This window comes from Myxocyprinus asiaticus, chromosome 23, assembly GCF_019703515.2.
Source record: "Myxocyprinus asiaticus isolate MX2 ecotype Aquarium Trade chromosome 23, UBuf_Myxa_2, whole genome shotgun sequence".
NCBI lineage: Eukaryota > Metazoa > Chordata > Actinopteri > Cypriniformes > Catostomidae > Myxocyprinus > Myxocyprinus asiaticus.
Genome location: NC_059366.1, coordinates 28,198,280 through 28,216,391, shown reverse-complemented (window position 1 = coordinate 28,216,391; position 18,112 = coordinate 28,198,280). Strand labels below are relative to the sequence as shown.

Sequence of the window (18,112 nt, the reverse complement as noted above, 5' to 3'; positions counted from 1 at the left end):
CACAGAAAAATTGCTTGTCAATGTTAAAGCTTTAAAATGTCCTTACTGGCTCTGTTTTCAGCCACGATTTTCATAAACTCACATGGAAGGAAATTAGAAAACACAGAAACTAAATATGCAATACATAACCATAGACAATAACCATAGACATAGAGTCAGAATGAATGCAGTTGGCAGCGTGGTGATTTTGCATTTGAGAGTGAATTTTGTTCTATGTTATGTTTTCTCTGTACAACAGCCGCCACATTCGTCCGTCCAGCCACAGCATGCTGAAAAGTACAAGTGTTAGTGGGGAAATCTATTCTCTGGAGCATACAGATGGAAGCCAGTCAGACACAGCTCTTGGAACACTGGGAGCAGGAGGAAAAAAGCGCAGATCCAGCCTTAGCGCACGGGTAGTTGCCATCGTAGGCATTCCCTCTCGCCGCAGCAGGAGCACCTCTCAGCTCAGTCAGACAGGTGAGACACACTTATAGCCAATCAAACGCACTGTTGTCTTGTGACTTCCTGACTTTTGTCTAATGAAAAACTCAGGTGTTTTAAGAACGATATGAAAGGTAGGGGAAACATTGTAAAACGTATTAGCTTGGCTCATGCAAATTAATGAACCGACACAACGTTTTACCCTAATAAAGCAATAATGCAGACCAGTGCCGCAGCCACCAATTGGCAGAGACTTCTACTTCTTAAAGACTTCTGCTTCTAAAAGGTCTAAAGTCCTCTACTGGCTAAAATGTTTTCTTCAATAAATCTTTGTACATGCAGACCTATTTACATCTAAGACATGCTGCTCCACATACCAGATAGAGCCTTTGACGAGGCCTTGTCCCAGTAATACTCACTGTTTGGATATCAGAGTCTGGTCACACATGACACTGTGATTAAACCACATTGTTTCCTGATGCTGTCAGTGGCAGGGAAATTTTTACAAGAATAAAGTTTAAATATAACTTTCATAATCCATATAACTAAAGGTTATATTTTAAGCAGCAGAGAAGAGATACAAGACACTAATACAGTTTGTGTGCTTGCTTTATTAGGGTAGTCTGAGGTGCCCTCTACTGGTGTAACTTTTAAAATCAGTGAATATAGACAAGAACGGGGTCTTCAACCTTTTCCAGTCCAAGAACCCCCTTGGTGACTGGAGAGATGGAGCAAGAACCCACTGTTACTCACTGCATACAATCGAGTATTGCATTTTAAGCCTGGCCTATAATAACATGCTTGTAGTATATTATTATGATGATGCTTACGTTGCAAGCCATTAATTATTATTGATGTACAAATACATATAATTAATACATTTAAATTTTACTTGATGCATTTTAATGTGGGAGAATCAATTAAACATTTAGCTGAACTATAGTTTCTTAACTTTAATTTTGGTTGAGGTTTATATAAAATTGTATTTTTTGCACAAAAATTAGTTTGATAGCAGTCGGTACCAAGACGATCAGTACCAAGGCCTACCCCCCCAGCATCCCCACACCCCAGGTTGGCGATCTGTGCCCAAGGGGGGCCCATTTATGTGAATTTTGCTGGGGCCCAGCCGTGTGTTTGGAGGACCCTGATAGTTTGATGCTTTGTGTCTTGAGTAAGAGTTAGGAGAGCAGTTGGGAATCATCTGCAAAATGGAGACTGGCATCTTTTAAGGATGAGTTTGCCCAGATGATTTGCCCAGACTTCTAGACATCTTTCCCTCAGTCTTCCTGCATTACTTAGATGGCTGTCTCTTATCTTTTCCACTCCTCTCTCTTGGTCATCCTTATCTGGTGGATCTATCAGGTCTCTGTCAGTCTCAGAAGCGTTATGCCCATTCAAGGCACGTGCCCTCAGATACTTGAGCCAAGTGGATTTTGAACATGACTTCCAAAAACATTTATCTGTGTGTTTGCTAGTAAAGTTACCAACAATTTATTGCACAAAACAAAGGTTAGTCTAAAACACTGTGGCCAAAGTCAACCATTCACAATTGCTGATTGATCAGTCCAATTGAGTCCTTCCACAGCGAAAACCAAGAAACATTTCACCTGAACTAGATAGCCAGTGAGCATACATTTTGGTTGAATGGAAAAGAGCATAGGATTTGAGCAACATGACAGTGAATAGAAAATTTAAAAAAAAATTAAGTCTAAAGCAATTCATTGGCTATCTAGTTCAGGTGAAAATTTGTTGGTTTATTTATGTTTGGTTGGAATTTGAACCGAGGTCCCCTTGTACACTTAATACATTTATTTCCACTACATTAACACAGCTTTCACTTTTATTCAGAAGTGCTAAGTTGTTAAAAATGTTTTTTTTTCTTTTCTTCTTTGGTCATGTCTCCTATGGCACTAAGAGAGCCAGGACTGCCACTTGCACCCTCTCAAAAAAATAGGTGCATAACTTTCATTCTCTGTCACTTTGTCCCTCTTTGTCCCCTTCTCTTCTTTTCTCTAACCCTGTTACTCCCTTTTAAAGTAGCATGTGTTTTCAATCCCTGTTAAATTGTGGAAGCTGAAGCCTCAGACTGGAAATATGAATGGCAGCATGTTAGCGTTGGCAGGAGTTCATTCTGTCAGGTGCAGCTCAACCCTAGAGCAGCACCTGACATTACACATTAGATGTAATATAGATAAATGTCTTTGAAGTTGGATCTGATATCCTCTAAAATGCCATATTTTAAGCTCTGTATGTTTATAGTTTAATAAATGGATTACTGAAAAAAAGAAACAAATTCAAAAAGCATGAAAAAAAATGAAATGTTTTTTGGCGCCACTCTTTGCCAAACCCCTGGATAATATCTTAAAAGGCCCATAAGATGATAAATCAGAAAGAGTAGCAAAGCTGCGATAAATCAGCATTTTAAAGAGCTCCGCTGCTTGGTAACAGCTGTTCCACACTCTGCTCATTGCGCCATCCTGCTCCATTCACAATGATAGCCAACACTAAAAATAACATGGCTTATTATTTAGGTATGCAAATGAAAATGGGCTGATTTCATCATTACATTGGCCAGCAAAATGTGAAACTATAAAAAAAATAAATAAATAAATGGCATTCCTGAATTATATCAGTCGTTTTTGGCAGTCAATTTAGTCAAAACAGCCTGAAATACAATTATTACAAAAATAATTTAACTGGAATGACCTAGGGTTAAGGTCAAGGACACAGCAATGTTAGTTCATGGATTACCCATTTGGGTTTGAACATAAAACCTTTCGTTACAAGCCCAGATGTGTGTTTCTTTTGTGTTACACGGAAGAAAGAAATTCATACATGTTTTCAACAACATGAATGTGAGTAAATAAAGCTAGTTTTCATTTTTGATCGAACGATCCCTTTAATGTTTTTATTCTTACCTCTCAGTCAGTTTATATATTAGTGATGTTTTTGTGTCGGTGTCCTCAGATATTTTCTGTTCTGACAGTCAAGAAGCTTTTTCTATTGCCCTAAATAATCTGAGAGACTTTCAGAGGTCTGTTGATGAGAAACTCTGCACCCTTTTCTATAACTCTTGTAGGAATTAGCCACTAATGGATGTTTGATGAAAGTAGACATAATAAATCTTGTGAAGTGAAGAGATGAATCTCTCTGCAGCATTTTACTCACACAAATGGCACAGCAGTGTGAGCCACCTGAGTGGCTGACATTTTCAAGGGATCTGTCATCCATCAAAAGGCCATAAATTGTAAGAATGGCACCCCACGACGTCTAGCTGAAGATGTTACACTAACCAGGGGCAAGGAGTTTTGTCTCAGATCGCAATTTATTCTCATGAGTGGCAGTAGTAAGAATAGCATGCTTGGTTACATGTACACACACACATGGATGAACATCACACAAGTACATACAGCACACACATCTATTAAAGTGAGCATCTAAAGGATTTTTCAATCATGCAATAATTAAATAATCTGTCTTGATCTATTCATAGTGTCATTGTTGTGTGTTGTTGTGAACAATATTGTACTGTATGCAGAGGTGGGTAGAGTAGCCAAAAACTGTACTCAAGTAAAAGTACTGAGTCTTTTAAAAATGAATTACTTAAGTAGAATTAAAAGTACTAATTACTTGAATAAATGTATAAAAGTATTGAATTAAAAGAATACTCAAGTAGCGAGTAGCAGATTATTATTATTAACACACTGCGTGCAAGAATGATGTGCCTATGTGATCCTTTATACCTCTGTTGCAGTGGTGGTTTAAAAATGAAAATTATTCACCCTTATGGTCTAAACCAGTATGACGGACAAAATGAGCACAATTTAGGAGATGTTAGACAGAATTTTAGCCACAGTCACTTTTTACATTCATTTGTTTGTCATTTTTGAAAGTGAATGGTAACTGAGGATGTCAGTCCCTAACATTCTGCCTAACACCTTGTTTTTGGTTCCAGAGAAGACAAAGACACAAAGGTTTGGATCAATGAGAGTGAGTCTAAATGATGACAGAATGTTATCACTTATCATACTTAAAATAATTTCTGCAGAGCTATGTTCCCACCAGAAGCCTGTGGTCTGCTAATGAGCAGCGCCTTGTTGTACCAACACAAAGAGGCACCAAAACACTTTCCAGGACTTTTAGTTTCACTGTACCTCGTTGGTGGAATGACCTTACCAACTCCATCCATGAAGCAGACTCACTCTCTGTCTTCAAAAAATGGCTAAAAACACATCTTGTCCATGAGCACTTAACCATGCACTCATAAACAAAATTAAAAAAAATAATATATATTCTTGTTGCACTGTAATCTGTCTGGGATACTACTATTCTGATGCTAGTGAAACTTTGTATTGCAGCACTTTTCGTACTGCTGTCTCCTTAAGATGAATCACTTATGTTGTATTATTCCTCTTTTGTATATTGCTTTGGATAAAAGCATCTGCCAAATGAATAAATGTAAAATGAATAAATGTAATTTATGGGTGACCTCTCACTTTAAGGATGCTTGACAGAGCGGGTCTGAAAACTTGAAGAAAAGTTTGGAAACGTTCCAAGCAATTATTACAGAAATAAATTAATCAATGTCTCACAGGCTCAATTATATTAATATGTATTATACTGTATATTTTTTGGTATGTATCAAAGCAAGATTGTGCATTATTAACGCATAATGTCGCTATTTCACAACTTTTTAAAGTGCATGCATTCTTAGTTAAGTATATTCTGTGATTTACAGTAGGCTATACTGTATACACTGTCAAAATCATTTTGATCATTTGTGAAAAGTGAATGAAAACAATGAAAAGTTAAGTTGCACCTTATCTCTGTGTTTAGATGCGTGTTTAGGCTTATTGTAGTTTAGAGATTGCTTTCTGTTGTCCTTAAGAAAAAACGCAATGCACGCATACGCACGCGATCAGCAGAGCAAAATAAAGGCCAAAACATATTCTACGCGAGTATGTGAACGCAGACGCACCTTGCTATGCAAGCTTGATTTCACACGTCATTGCATTTTGAAATGTGTCAGCGCTCAATTCATAATCCAACGTAAGTACGCGCTGCATTCTCAGCATTGCCACATGAGCGTATTTTCTTCTTTCAATCAACAACTGTCATGGCAACTCGGGCAGCAATTTGAGTTGCATCTTTTCGAAAAATATATATATATATAATATATACGACGTTTTGTACCCAGTCCATTCAAACGAACTTGTTTTTCTCCGTGTCTCTCCCCACTCCAACTATCGACTCATCTACCACATCCGGGGTGCATCCGAAAACATAGGAAGCTGACTTGCTGCCTAATCAGTCAATGACTTGACTGACAGCTGTTTTGAATGAATGGAACTCTTAAGGAACTGGTTTCCGAACAGTTTGAAAAGCACCTGATTTTCATCTAGCCTCTGAAGGCAGCATTTTCCTGGTTTCGGACGCAGCACCGGTCTCGTGGTCATGCCTTCAAAATCTGTTGCCCTCTTGTGGTCTGAGGTTTGTAACCACCAGAGCAACGAAAGAGCACACGTAATGTATGTACAATGGGACCACGCGTTGGCCAAGTGCTCGTGTCTGTGTTTGAGCACTTACATCAGACATGAGCGGCGAGGCACGATGAGGCAAAAGCAAATTGCTTCCATTATAATCAGTAACGCTGTCGACAGTGGATGCATCTGCATGGAGTTGCCATGTGACATCACTCGCGTCCAATGTAGACAGTTTGTAACATGGATTTATAAGCACTGATGTATTGCAGCACTGATATTTATAATTTATTATTAAAAAATGAGGTAAATAGAGCCCGTAGTTACAGAATCACGCTGAAACTGACCATTACCACAGAAAACAACCCAGCGTTATCATCATCAGCACAACTTACCGCAATGTGTTTTCTTAAGATTAATACGGAATTCTGAATGCTGACATTTCCGCTTGTTTTGGTGTTGAATGAAGGCATCGCATAAACGTAACTCTTCATTTTCACTGTGGAGTGAAAAAAGTGTTTGTTTTGAACCCTTGCTTCTGGCCTGCTGCTTAATTATGAGTGATGAACTCGGGTCCAGTGACAGCGCTGCTGTGAAGTTCCGTGCCATAAAAGTCCCATTCATAAATATCTAAATAAATTACACATTTATTAACACTTATTAAATTAAAACCAGTAATATAATGACAGTAACGTCCCCAATTGTAACAAAGTAAGAGTACGAGTAAAAAGTACCCAACATGAAACCTACTCTTAAAAGTACATTTTCTCCAAAAAAAGTTAATGTAATGGTGTAAATGTAGCACATTACTACCCACCTCTGAGTGTATGGTTTTCATGGGTCCCTGCTTCTGATTTTGGGGCATGGTTAGGAAGGAAGAACAAAATATAAATCTGATTAATAAGATGCTACTAACTAACATGCATTTAGGATAACAAATAGGCTTATAAATTAAAGTTAAACATAAAACACTTTCCATATTGATGTCAAAGGTTGTGCGTCCATTAAACTCTGTGGTACTTTGGAGCAAATTTTGTTAGATACCTAAATTGGCATTATCAGGACAGATTGCGTAACAAGCCCTTATTGAGCGTGTTTACATTGACGATTTTACACCCATTATGGTTAGTAAGCCAACAACGTGTAAGGTCATGTAAATACCTAAAAGACCATAAATAAACCGATTAGCAGTCATACATTTTTGCCCATTACCCTCATTTCATGTTGCGTGTATACACATTTACAGTCTAACCGGCTTATTCTATGTGCGCATGACTGTTTATGTTTTCACGTCAAAAGTACAGAATAACTGGAGGATTTCAAACCTCATGTAAATGCAGTTTTCTTGTGTTGTCTGATTTTTTGAATAAGCTGATTTTTGATAGTTATCAGCATATTTGTGTGTATGTCAATGCACTCATTTTCGGAAAACAGCAACATAACAAGGTTAGGTAAAAGAAAATGTGGGTCCTGAAGCAAAACTAATCCTTTTTTTATCCACAGAAGCCACCAACAAGAAGGTAAAGGGATCCAGTCAGATCCAGCGCAGTCAGGAGACGGGAATGGCAGTGGAGTATCCCCGCAATGCCATGGCACGCCAAGCCAGCCGAGAGTCCACCGATGGCAGCATGAACAGTTACAGCTCTGAGGGCAAGTGAGTATTCAGCGCAACGTACTTTGTATATACACAACCTTGCAGATAAAGCCAAGTAAATTATGAGGACAAGGAGACAGGCCACTAATAGAATAATAGATAATGAATGGGCAGAATTGTTTCAGTTGAATGAGCTAGCCACCTTGTTAAAAGAGTTTACTCTCGAACACACATGCACATTAGAGCATGCAGTTTTTAGTATGATTTGATCTAAACAAGAAAAAATATGATACCATTGTTGTCAGATTGTATTGCTGATTTGAAGTATGTTATTAAAATGTAATCTTTACATACAGTTTAGGAGATTTCAGTCTCTCCCTATTCAAGCACCCACAGAAATGTTTTATTTAACAGTGTTCTGAGTTCTTTCCTTTTTTTGTCTCAGATACTTCTGAAATTCCTTAGGAAAAATAAAAAGAGACACAACTGACACAATTGTAACATACATACAATTTTGTAACAACATACAAAATTAATGTGAATAGCAAAGCTCACAACATTTGGTCTTGGAAGAATTATTTCTTTTTTTGTTCATATTGAAATCTCTGATTTTGATTGCAGATTAGGTATTGTGGCAAATTTAAGCACAGTCTGAGACAAAGTTGCAATCTTAAAATTGCAACAAGGAGACACGTGAGATTACTGGGGTCTTCAGTAAAAGTTGACAATTGCACTCCATCTTCTCTGATGACATTTTATGAGAAACAGCAAAAGAAATTGAAATATTCAAGAGCTATACGTGCATGCTTATTGCCTACATAGAAAATAGTTGCCTTGAGGTGTTGCCAATATGGCCGCTGAGTGAACTGACTTGCTGTAAATTGACTTTGATAAAGCATGTTTTTCTACTAGGATACATCTCACCTCTCTCACCCCAAACTGACCTCCTCCTCAGCTCACACTCCCTCAAGAATTTCCTGTCTCTGGTGATTTTAATGGATATGATACAAACTCATCACTCATACATAAGTGGACTCTCAATAGGCTGTGTGTCATGTACACATGAGCATCTCGCATCTAGATTTATTTGGACAAACCCCATAGATAAGCTAATAGAGAGCAGCCTGCGGAGGAACATGTGATCGCTGATTTGCTGACATAATGCTGTGTCCACTACTTTCTCAACTCCATTTTTGGAGCCAGATGGCAAGCGGTACTCCCCTATAATAATTAAAATATCCATCATCTGAGGAGAGAGGCTTGGCAGGGTCTGCTGCTGTGCAGAAAATGGCAGACACGCTTCCCTTTGCTGCTCCAGAGAGACGGTCAGTTGACCTGGCCACTGTGTCACATCACACAGAGTGACACAACAGAAATAAAGAAATAAAGCTGATTTTATATGAATGTGTTTGAAATTAAGTCTGAAATCACATAAGGCCCCTCATACGGTAGCATGACACGGGCTGGCACGTCCCTCAGACATTCCTGCAGGAGTTAGGTCATGGAAATTGTGCTGGTCTCAAAGGAAATATTGAGTGTATTAAGAGGGGCCTTAACGCAGAACAGGGTTTACATACCGTTTTCAGCTTAAGTCTGCTTTTGGAGGAGATTTTTTAAACTCTATATGAGTGCAGTAGGCTAATTCAGAGATTTAACCTGATGCATCAATTGGTTTGCATAACTTTAAAAAACACACATTTATATAAAGCTTTATATAAAGGATTCAGAGATATCTGTCTACAGTTGAAGACAGAAGTTTACATACACTTAGGTTGAAGTCATTAAAACAAGTTTTTTAACCACTCCACAGATTTCATATTAGCAAACTATAGTTTTGGCAAGTCATTTAGGACATATACTTTTTGCATGACACAAGTAATTTTTCCAACAATTGTTTACAGACAGATTGTTTCACTTTTAATTAACTATATCTCAATTCCAGTGGGTCAGAAGTTTACATACGCTAAGTAAACTGTGCCTTTAGACAGTTTGGAAAATTCCAGAAAATGATGTCAAGCCTTTAGGCATTTAGCCAATTAGCTTCTGATAGGCTAATTGGAGTCAATTGGAGGTGCATCTGTGGATGTGTTTTAAGGCCTACCTTCAAACTCAGTGCCTCTTTGCTTGACATCATGGGGAAAACAAAAGAAATCAGCCAAGACCTCAGAAAAAAAATAGTGGACCTCTACAAGTCTTGTTCATCCTTGGGAGCAATTTCAAAACATCTGAAGGTACCACATTCATCTGTACAAACAATAGTTCGCAAGTATAAACACCTTGGGACCACACAACCATCATACCGCTCAGGAAGGAGATGCATTCTGTCTCCTAGAGATTAATGTAGTTTGGTGCGAAAAGTGCAAATCAATCCCACAACAACAGCAAAGGACCTTGTGAAGATTCTGGAGGAAACAGGTAGACAAGTATCTATATCCACAGTAAAACGAGTCCTATATCTACATAACCTGAAAGGCTGCTCAGCAAGGAAGAAGCCACTGCTCCAAAACCGCCATAAAAAAGCCAGACTACAGTTTGCAAGTGCACATTGGGACAAAGATCTTACTTTTTGGAGAAATGTCCTCTGGTCTGATGAAACAAAAATTGATTTGTTTGGCCAAAATGACCATTATTATGTTTGGAGGAAAAAGGGTGAGGCTTGCAAGCCGAAGAACACCATCCCAACCGTGAAGCATGGGGGTGGCTCTCTCTCTTCCCTACCCCCAAAAACCCACTTTCCATTCCATTCTTGCCCCCAGGAGGCTGGGCGGTCCGATGCCCAGGTTTCCTCCCCGCTTAGGGGGGGGTCTCCCCACCCCCTGCTGACTCTGCCTCTCTCCACTATCCCCCCCAGGTCAGCGAGTCCGTTCCCACGGGTGTAGGAGGGGGGCCTGTGCAGGTCTGTTGGAGCTGCGGGGATCCAGGGCATTTTCAGGACCGTTACTCCGTAAAGGTATGCTGGTCCGGATTCCCAATGCTCCTCAGGCCGGATACCGGTGAGTACCCAGGGGGATACATATCAAGCTTTGGTGGATTCTTGCTGTTCCCAAACCTCCATCCACCAACAGTTGGTACAAGACGAGACATTGGGCTCAAATAATTGGGTGAAGGTGCAGTGTGTGCATGAGGATATTCACATGTATCCGGTGGTTACCATTGAGATACTATTCAGGGGGAGAAAACAGTGGAGGCCGCGGTTAATTCCCACCTCACCCATCCACTGATTTTGGGGACGAATTGGCCTGATTTTAAGAATTTATTAAGGGAAATTTGGGTGGATGGGTCCTATGAAATAATGTCTCTGTGTGTGATGTGCGCAGCTATAGCTGGAGAGGCGGTGCCAGGGCCATCTACATCTACTCTGCATCAAGATGACACAAGGGAGGAGGTCCCCGCCCTCAGGGAATTCCCTGAAGTGGATTTCCCTCTAGAGCAGTCACGTGACAAGTCCCTCAAACACGCATTTGACCAAGTGAGAGTATTCAGTGGTCAACAGCTCCAGCCTAACGTCACGCTCACATACCCATATTTTTCAGTTATTAAAGATTAGTTGTATTGAGTGATGCAGGACACTCAAACAAAAGAGAATACAACCCAGTTATTAGTACCGAAGACCCGTCGGGAAGCTCTCTTCCAGGCAGCTCATCATAATCCAATGGCCGGCCATTTAGGACAGGAAAAAACAGTTAACCGAATAATGGCCCGTTTTTTTCAGCCGGGCATTCACAGAGACGTTTGCAGGTGGTGTGTGGCGTGCCGTGAATGTCAGTTAGTGAATCCACCAGCCACCCCAAAAGCACCATTGCGCCCTCTACCGATAATCGAGGTCCCCTTCGGAAGAATTGGCATGGATCTCGTTGGGCTATTAGAACTGATCGCTTTGTATTTGTTCTGGTAGACTATGCAACGCGATATCCGGAAGCAGTGCCCCTGTGCAACATCTCAGCATGCAGTGTTGCGGAGGCACTCTTCAGAATAATCTCCCAGGTGGGGATTCCAAAAGAAATCCTCACTGATCAAGGCACTACATTTATGTCAAGCGAACTGTACAAATTATTATGGATTAAATCGATTCGCACCAGTGTTTACCACCCACAAATGGATGGGTTGGTGGAACGATTTAATAAAACCCTGAAAAATGTCATTCGTAAGTTTGTACACAAGGATGCTAGAAACTGGGATAAGTGGCTCGAGCCCCTATTATTTGCAGTGCGAGAGGTCCCACAAGCCTCCACAGGGTTTTCCCCATTCAAGCTGCTGTATGGGCGTTGGCCGCACGGAGTACTCGATGTTATACAAGAAACTTGGGATGAGGGACCTTTAAAGAGCAAAAATAAAATTTTGTATGTTCTTGATCTTAGAGCAAAACTCCACACTTTGGGTCAATTAACACAGGGGAATTTGCTCCAAGCTCAGGAAAGTCAAAGCCGGCTATATGACAGGGGCACTCGACTATGGGAATTTGCACCGGGAGATAAAGTACTTGTATTGCTGCCCACCTCAAGCTCTAAATTACTCGCCAAGTGGTAAGGGCCCTTTGAGGTCAAACGGCGAGTCGGAGATCTCAATTATGAGGTTAGGCGAATGTATAGGGGCAGGGCACGTCAAGTTTACCACCTCAATCTCCTAAAATCTTGGAGGGAGGCAGTCCCTGTGGCCTTGGCAACAGTAGTCCCAGAGAGGGTGGAGCTCGGGCCAGAGGTGATGCTCAAACCTAATCAGTTCACCCCGGTCCCGTGTGGAGACCACCTCTCACCGTCGCAGCTCACAGAGGTAGCCATGTTGCAAGCGGAATTCGTGGATATGTTCTCACCTCTCCCCGGTCACACAAACCTCATTGAGCACCACATCGAGACCACCCCAGGGGTGGTGGTTCGTAGCCGCCCCTATCGCCTTCCTGAACACAAAAAAAAAGGTAGTTCAGGAAGAATTAGAGGCGATGCATGAGATGGGTATAATAGAAGAGTCACACAGCGATTGGGCCAGCCCCGTGGTTCTAGTACCTAAGAGCGACAGGACGGTCCAGTTCTGTGTGGACTATTGAAAAGTGAACGCGGTGTCTAAATTTGATGCATACCCAATGCCCCGGATTGACAAATTGCTTAATTGGTTGGGCGCAGCTCAATTTTATTAGACACTGGATTTAACAAAGGGTTATTGGCAGATCCACTTAACTCCAATCTCCCGAGAAAAAAATTGTTTTCCACACTGTTTGGTTTACACCAATTCGTAACCATTCCGTTCGGTTTGCTCAGGGCCCACGCCACATTCCAACGTCTCATGGACAAAATTCTCAGGCCACATATGGCATATGCCGCCGCCTATCTAGATGATATCATCATTTAGAGTAATGATTGGCAGTGGCACATGCAGCATCTGAGAGCCATCCTGAGATCGCTGCAGCGGACGGGGCTCACAGCCAACCCAAAGAAGTGTGCAATTGGGCAGGTGGAAGTTCAGTATCTGGGGTTCCACTTGGGCCATGGGCAGGTGCATCTCCAAATTAACAAAACTGCAGCAATCACGGCCTGCCCAGCGCCCTAGACTAAAAAGGAAGTGAGACAGTTTCTGGGGCTGGCTGGCTACTACCAAAGGTTTGTGCCTTGTTTCTCTGATGTCACCAGCCCAATGACTGATCTCACTAGAAAGGGGGCTCCTGATCCGGTCCAGTGGATGGAGTCATGCCAACAGGCTTTTCTAAATGTGAAATCTGCACTTTATGGGGGACCACTCTTACATGCTCCAAACTTCTCTCTCCCCTTTATTTTGCAGACAAATGCATCTTACAGAGGGCTGGGGGCAGTGCTTTCGCAGGAGGTGGAGGAGGAGGAGTGAATGGTGCTATACATTAGTTGTAAACTCACGCTGAGGGAAACTAAGTACAGCACCACTGAAAAGGAGTGTTTGGGGATCAAGTGGGCTGTCCTCATCCTCCGCTACTACCTGCTGGGGCAGGCCTTCACCCTCAATTCAGATCACGCCCAATTCCAGTGGCTCCACCGCATGAAGGATGCCAATGCGTGGATCACCCGTTGGTACCTGGCACTTCGGCTGTTCAAATTTGAGGTGATCCACGGGGAGGGGGGGAGGGGGGGGGTTGGCAGGCTGGATGTTGCCCCTGCCTGAGTCGGGCAGTGGGGGTATGTGGTGATGGGGGCGTGGGGGTGTGGTCTGTTTGCGGGAGAGAGGGAGTGGTGTGGCTTGTCAAACTGGTTGACATGATTTCTAACAGCTGTTTCTTGTTACAGTGATAGTGGGGAGAGACCTCAAAAGCTGCCAAAACATGCCAGAGAGCAGAGAGAGAACGAGTGTGCAGCGTTAGCATCTGTTTATATTGAGTGTTTGATCCACTGAGTATTGTGAAGGAGTTTGTTTATTTTGAGAGTGAATTACTGACTGAGTGAAAGCCACCAAAAAGTACATACGCTGCACACCAAAGCAAGAAGAGAATACAAATCTGACCTGAAGCGTGTCACTGTTCCCCGTCTCCCCATTTCCACACATGAACTCTGACGTGGTGTCACAGCTACCAAATACTAACAAAGTGTATATAAACTTCTGACCCACTGGGAATGTGATAAAAGAAATAAAATCTGAAATAAATTATTCTCTCTACTATTATTCTGACATTTCATTTCTTAAAATAAAGTAGTGATCCTAACTGACCTAAGACAGGGAATGTTTTCTACGATAAAATGTCAGGAATTGTGAAAAACTGAGTTTAAAAGTATTTGGCTAAGGTGTATGTAGTGTTTCTGTACTCTTCGTTGCTGCTATGAAATGTATTTCTCTAAATAATTTTGTTGTACTCCTCCTGGTTTAGTACCACCACAAAGACTTTGAAAGGTTTACTAACATAGATAGATGGATGGATGGATTAATGGATGGATGAATGGATGGTATCAGCTTTTTTATATTAATTAAAACTTCTGTGTATCATCCTAGCTATTGTGGATTCTAAGTAACCTGTGTATGTGTGTCAGTTTGATCTTCTCAGGGATGAGGTTGGGGGCCGACAGCCAGTTCAGTGACTTCCTAGATGGTCTTGGCCCTGCTCAATTGGTGGGTAGGCAAACACTTGCCACACCTGCTATGGGTAAGTAAATATCTCTGTATACATGGACTAAAGTTTATCAAGGATTATGGAATTTGCTGCAAAACACAGAATCAAAATACTATTTTAAAAGTTTATAATGACTACACAACCTTTCATTTACACTATGGGTTTTTCTCTTCTTTTGCATGGTTTTGTGTGTGCTTTAGGAGATGTTCAGATTGGACTAATGGATAAGAAAGGGCATCTGGAGGTAGAGGTTATCAGGGCCCGTGGTCTTACACCTAAATCAGGTTCCAAATCGCTGCCGGGTAAGGGTGTGCCCACACAAGGCTTGTCCCCATTAATTCTTAATTAATATGGAACAGTGATTCAGTGTGTCTTTAATCATTATGAAAACAGTATAAGTGATTTCTTCAGTGCAAGTCTTAAGGCACTCATTTTCCTGTAAGCTTTAGGTATTTTCAGTTTGTCATTTTAGCAAATGCTTTCTTAACCAAAGTGAGTTACAATGCACATACTGTAGAGACAATGGCCCTGAAGTAACTTGGAGTAATCATTAGGATCGGGGCAAGCCCTAGCAGTTTTCACACATGCCTACAGATAAAGAACACCTAACCAAAGCTTAGCTAAAAAACGAATTCAAGCTCAACCAAGCTTAAAAAATTATGCTATTTATGCTTCACAGTAAATTATAAAGTAAATGAACTTTACAGTGCACATAGTGGCAAATACTATTTGCGTTGTGTGTGTTAGTGTATTTTAAAATAGTATATAACAAAACACATTCAGTGTACTGTATGTTGTATAATTATTGTGACAGAACGATTGCCTTAACGTAGATATATCGCTGGCAGCAGGATGAAGCACACCTGGTGTTAATGTTGCCTTGTCACTGCTGTCTGTTTGTCTTAAACATGGGATAGGGAAGGGCAGAGGAGTGAACTTGGCAAAAGCGTCTCAAACTTGGGTCACAAAGAAGTTAAATTCCCATGCTTAATTCTCTAACCCCACTTTTGATCAATGATTATAAGTGAAATTCACACAATTATTTCTCCATGAAACTTCTTAAACGATTACATGCTAGTCTCTCTGCTATAACTGAACCCATGCTAGGGGGCCCCCTTGTGGTCGCAGGGCCTTATGAAGTCGCTTATGATTCAATGGTTCTTACTGTTGTCATTGCAGTATGTGAACTTGATTAATACATTGTACTTAGTGTAGAAGTCACTCATTGTACTCACTCTGATGAAATTGGCAAAGCTAGGCAGGCACTATAACACTCTGTGGGATATAGTTATGTCTTTCATTGTGAATGGCCTTTTTGAGCTATGTGTCTGGTCTTCATAGCTCCCTATGTCAAGGTCTATTTGCTGGAAAATGGAGCGTGCAAAGCCAAAAAGAAAACCAAGATTGCACGAAAAACACTTGATCCTCTATATCAGCAATCACTGCTGTTTGAGGAAAGTCCGCAGAGTAAAGTTCTCCAGGTAGGAACCAAGTTTAATATGTTTCTCCAAAGTTCTAAGTTTTTATGCATTGACCATCTAAGCGATGCAAATTTTATGTGACTCTAGGTAATAGTCTGGGGAGATTATGGGCGCTTGGACCACAAATGTTTCATGGGAGTTGCACAGATTCTTTTAGAAGAGCTGGATCTTTCTAGCACAGTGATTGGTTGGTACAAACTGTTTCCCCCCTCGTCATTAGTCGACCCAACGTTAGCTCCTCTCACTCGCCGCACTTCCCAGACATCACTGGACTCTTCAGGGCCTCCAGGCACCAGGTCCTAGTAAACAGACGAGGGTGCAACGCAAAACACGACCCAATGGACCAAGGACCCAAGGCAACAATCAGAGCCAGAGTGCAGATACAGAGACAGATGGACAGAATCATGATCAAAGCTTTGCTGAAGCCTGACAATCACTTCTCTCTTTTACTTTTGATCTTTGGGTTGTAGAGATTTCCTTTGATCCACTCTGCTCCTTACTGCATGTTTTGTTGCCGAGATGACGGTTCGACCCAAATAAAAGAGAAGGAACACAAGGCCGCTGAATAAGTGATCTGCTTCATTTGACAGGGAGTGGTGCTGGTAACCTAGATCGCTCTGGTCAGTCAGCACATTTGTTTTGTAACCATGAGTCTTTCAGAGAGGCAGCAATGTGACAGAGAATCGGTGAGAGAGAGTGGACAGCACTGCCCCTCCTCTAAATTGCACTTATAGGAAGTCACTCTGCTGAGAGAGACCAGAGGTCAAGTTTTAAAGGTCAAGATTAAGTCTTCTCAGAGTGTTTGTTTCCTGTCATCCGAGGCTCCATCCAGTGTCGATCTGGCACAAACTCAGACTCAGATTGTGTGATTGTGTGTGTGTGAGAGTGTGTGTTTGTGTCTAAGAAAGCAGGGACGCCTGAAAACCTTTTAAGTCTGTTTACAGCAGTCGCCACTGGCTGCTATGCCTTTTCACTTTACTGTTGATTTGGTAAATAGGCACACTTTGTAGAATGTGAAAACATGTTTCATACGAGCTTCATGGAAGACACAAAACCACTTGTATTTAAACACTGGGACTGTAAGAAGCTGCCAATATAACTTAATTTTGTTTGGTTTTTTCAACCCTACCAAGAATTTAAAGAAATGGTCAACTCTTGCATTAGCTAATTAATACTTTTGAATTCCCTTTTTTGGGTTCTTGCCATCACAACACATATATTACTGGCATTTCAGAGCAATTTTATTCTATTCTTTTTGGTAAAGGACCTGTACATACCACTATTAAAATTTCTACCCAACTAGAGTTTACATTATTTTAAAGCAAGCACAATTGCTTGAATTAAAAAAATAAATAAATAAATAAAAAATTAGCTTTTGGGAAACCCCAGAAGAGGCCAAATTATCATATGCTTCCTATTTTTAGCTGTTTGTCATTTGTTTCGAGTTTAGTTTTTAATAAAATAAATCTCACAGATCCCCCTTAACATTTGAATAAATGTGACAGTGGGTGGGAGGCGGTCTCAAAGATGACCACTCACCATCAACAAGGGGAACAGCATGAATCTGGAACTGTTCCAAGTTGCATGCACATTTTGTAAAACAAGACAGACGAGAAAAAAAGAGACTACAATAAGTGTGTGTTAGTTCCACAAACTGTAGGCCAGCTTGTATTGTTGCATGAACTTGTACAGTTTGCTTGTACTTGATATAAATAGATTATCAAATAAAATTAAGCCATTCATTCCATGTGTTGGCATTTGGCCAGGTTCAGCCATTGACACAGCCTTATATTGGGGCTGAAGGTCTACAAGTTTCTAAAATGTTTTGAGTTTTTTTTTTAATATTATTTGTTTATTTATTTTACCCTATGGATAAATGCTGTACTGTAGTACTGAGCAAACACAAGGCCCTATTTTATTGAAGATGTTGGTGGTGTTCACTGTAGTCTGTACTACTGTGCAGCTAAAACTAAGTTAGAGATAACCTGTATAAAGTTAGAGCTATCTGTATGTGGAATATAATTATGATTATACAAAGATCACAATGACCTAAAGATATATCAATATAAAAAAA

General features: G+C 40.8%; 1 protein-coding gene across 8 annotated transcripts in view; it reads left to right on the top strand.

The window, feature by feature from the left end:
* LOC127413504 (regulating synaptic membrane exocytosis protein 1-like) overlaps positions 1 to 17,491 on the top strand; it is a 118,750-nt gene extending 101,259 nt beyond the window's left edge. For all 8 annotated transcript variants that reach the window (XM_051650690.1, XM_051650692.1, XM_051650691.1 and 5 more), the window contains 6 exons: positions 239 to 459; positions 7,407 to 7,557; positions 14,478 to 14,590; positions 14,758 to 14,859; positions 15,899 to 16,038; positions 16,126 to 17,491. In XM_051650690.1, the coding sequence (XP_051506650.1) occupies positions 239 to 459; positions 7,407 to 7,557; positions 14,478 to 14,590; positions 14,758 to 14,859; positions 15,899 to 16,038; positions 16,126 to 16,341 (943 nt within the window). In that variant the 3' untranslated portion in view covers positions 16,342 to 17,491. The remainder of the gene's footprint in view (positions 1 to 238; positions 460 to 7,406; positions 7,558 to 14,477; positions 14,591 to 14,757; positions 14,860 to 15,898; positions 16,039 to 16,125) is intronic.
* Positions 17,492 to 18,112: the final 621 nt, after the last annotated feature.